At 43.4% G+C, this 3307-nt stretch overlaps 1 protein-coding gene across 1 annotated transcript in view; it reads right to left on the bottom strand.

Annotated features, from left to right (window-relative positions):
• The window catches only part of Plce1 (phospholipase C epsilon 1), a 284672-nt gene that overhangs the window by 36728 nt on the left and 244637 nt on the right, over positions 1 to 3307 (bottom strand). The window contains exon 21 of the mRNA XM_026781331.1: positions 1574 to 1703. Within this exon, the coding sequence (XP_026637132.1) occupies positions 1574 to 1703 (130 nt within the window). The remainder of the gene's footprint in view (positions 1 to 1573; positions 1704 to 3307) is intronic.

Below are 3307 nucleotides of genomic sequence, written 5' to 3'. Positions count from 1 at the left end.
CCTCCCTCCCTCCCTCCCTCTCTCCCTCCTTTCTTTTCTCAGTCTGTGTTTCTCTGTATAGCACTGGCTGTCCTGGAACTCACATTGTAGACCAGGGAAGCCTCGAACTCAGAGATCTGCCTGCCTCTGCCTCTCAAGTGCAGGGATTAAAGGCAGCAGATTGGCTAATTTCTTAAGTATAATTTTTCATTTAATCTCGGAATCAATTTGTTTTGCTATGGGGCATGCATGGGTCAGTATAAAACGTTTTGCATTCTCATGACTGTTTAGGACTAGGACGTTAATAGATTGTCTTGACTCCATTCAAATTTTATCTTTTTTATTACCTCATGGCATTTCACACCAAATAAGTACGCCTTTAACTGACGGCATGAACCAATCAGCTATTGTGAAGGCTAAATTTAAATGGATATTGCTCAGTATCGTATTTAGGCTGTCACCAGTAATGAAAGCCCTGAACTGAACATAATTGGAAATAAACATGAGATGAGAAGCTGACATGTGGGGGTGGCTTAGTGGTCTTTACATCAGTGGCTACTAGTGTGGGGATACTACACATTTAGCAAATAGTCTACTTTAAGCAGCAAGTCTGTGCCAGGGATTACAGGGCCTTTGTTACATGAGACAAATGCTCACCACTGAGCCAAACCCTTGGTCCAATATATAAGGCGATGTAGGAGATGAAGTCAGGAGGATCAAAGTTCCAGCCCAGCTAGGACTAAACAAAAGAGAGGCTGTCTCATTTAAAAAAAAAAAGTTTGGCATTTTCTCATATGAATACAGTTGCCTTTCAGGGGTCAGCAAAGTAAAAGCCCACTATCAGGATGTTGCAGAAGAAAAACTTTGTCATCTCCTGCTAATAACACTAGTTACATGCAACTCTGACTTAAGAAGAATGCTTCACTAGTAACCTTTAGTTAACATGATTTATTTGACTTTTAAAAATTGTGTCGTTAGCCATCGCTCACGCTTTTCTCTTTGGTGGGTCCGGAAGGAACTGTCTGGTTGGTTTAGTATTCTGAGAACAGAGAGACAGGAGAATGAAACTCCTGTTTGGTGCCAGACTGTCAGAGAGACAGTATGAAAACGAGGAAGAGAACACAGAGCAGCTAAGCTGTCCCCTGCGGAAGTCGCAGGAGAGAGAGGGGATTTAGGCACAGTCTGAAACGCCTGCCAAGAACTTCTACCACTTCATAAATGCAAAGGCTGAAAATGTGTGTATGTGTGTGTGTGCGCATGCATGCATGTGTGTGTGTATGTGTGTGTGTGTGTTTGTGCACGTTTGCTATAATTGCATCTCTTCCTCTACACGCCCATTTTAGGAATGACACCACCACACCCCCTCTTCCCAATGCTTCCTGTGCTGTCCCTGTCTTCCTGGAGTGTGGCTGTGATACTTAACAGAGCCCCTCATCTTCCTTAGTCCTCACTAAGTGACTGGATTCCCAGACTCCCAGACATTATTAAAATAATCTCTATTGCTTATCTATGGAGCTACAGATTTATTTTGAGGGAAAAAGAAAAATCACCTAAGCATTTCCCTGCTCACAGAAGTCAGCTCTGTTTCTCTTACCATCGGAAAGGGATTCATAATCATAATCGTATTCATCCTCTTCATCTTCCTCTTCCTCATTACTGGCAGGTGGGGGGTTGGTGTTCCCACCAGTGAAAGCCTGTGCTTGCATGGATGCTAACTGATGAGCCTGTAAGACAGTAATAATTAAAGACCGCAATGTAACCTACTGAGCTTCCTAAACCTTTAAAACCCTCACCTGGTGCTAAAGAGGGTGATAAAAGTGGATTGTCCCTTTGGGTTTGCTTGAGAGAGGAAGAACGTATCTGGATGCAATAGAAATGGTGCCCTCACTGGAGGCTTTCACTCCTCATTTGGGCCCACAGATAATGAAAACCACCATAGCATCTTGGATTTCATTTTGTGTCGGTTTCTTTACTTGGTGTTATCTGCTTCTCAGGCACACAGGCATGACAAATCACTCAAGCAGTGTCTACCTAACCTGTCTTAGCTCCCATCAAGACTAAGGAACAGAGGTAAGGCACTGTCCTTAACCTTTCCTCTTAAGTCACCTTGGATTCTCAGAACAGTAGAAGCTCTTTGAAAAGACCTCCCCTCCCCCATGAGAGCAGGTATCCACGATGGAAGGCTGCTCCCTGAATCAGCAGTATTTTCCCAAGGATCTCGTTGTCCCTCAAGGAATAAGCACTTCTTAGGACCACCCGACAGGTCTAGAGCTGAGACAACAATGAGCTGACCACACCGTTACCAGGACTGGTTAACAGTGCAGACCTCTTGCCTTCCATTTGAAGTGGAAGTTCCTGCCAGTGCCCTGAAGATGGACTTGGGGTCCCTGAGTTTCTCTATCTGTTCTTTCTCCTAGGAGAACCACACTAAATGGATCTCTTCTCATCACACCATTATGTGAGCTTCTAATTGACACATTGAGAGCCGGTGGTTGAGCTCAGCTTGTTGCGGCTGCTTTGACCCTAAAACCTATGGATACAGCTTTTTTAGGCAAATGTCAACATCCTTGAAGAACTTGGGAGCTATTACAAAGAATCACAAGAAATGTGTGTGTGGTGTCCAGATTCCTAGGCTCTTTGAAAAGTCCTGCAAGATAAAACTCTGATGCTTGGAAAACTAGCATCAGTCCCAAGGGACTGAGTGAAACAGCCTGTCAACTTTAGAGCAGGAAGTCTCAGCTAAGAAACCATTTTTTTTTTCTGTCTTAAAATAATATTGAAAGTCCTCTGACCTAGAGAACAATGCTAGAATCCCTGCGGACAAGCAGACCAAAAGAACAGTTGCTAGTTTAGAAAACACTTTTTCAACAGACGTTATCTGAACTATAAATCAAAATAACAAAACAGGCGTAGAAATGTTAGGAGACCTGGGGTTGGATAAATGGCTCAGTGCTTAAGAGTGCATATGTAAAACTTCAGTTCCAAGGCTGGGGAGGTGGCTCAGCACTTAAGAGTACTCGTTCTTGCAAAAGATCTAGTTTTGATTCCCAGCACCTATGTGGTAGCTCACAATCATGCATAACTTCAGTTCCAGGGGATCTGGTGCACCAGGCATGCTCACAGTGAATAAACATACATGTAAGAGAACACTCATTCACATAAAATAATATAAAATCATTTTAAAAAATAGTAAGTTCAACTCCACGCTTCTGACTGCCACAGGTACCTAGGCCTGCAGTCATGTGCACAAGTTCTTCTTTCAATCTCTCTCTCTCTCTCTCTCTCTCTCTCTCTCTCTCTCTCTCTCTCTCTTTCTCTCTCTCTCACA

The sequence above is a fragment of the Microtus ochrogaster genome, chromosome 8, assembly GCF_000317375.1.
Source record: "Microtus ochrogaster isolate Prairie Vole_2 chromosome 8, MicOch1.0, whole genome shotgun sequence".
Taxonomy (NCBI): Eukaryota; Metazoa; Chordata; class Mammalia; order Rodentia; family Cricetidae; genus Microtus; species Microtus ochrogaster.
The sequence above is the reverse complement of the archived record's forward strand: the minus strand, read 5'-3'. Positions and strand labels throughout refer to the sequence as shown.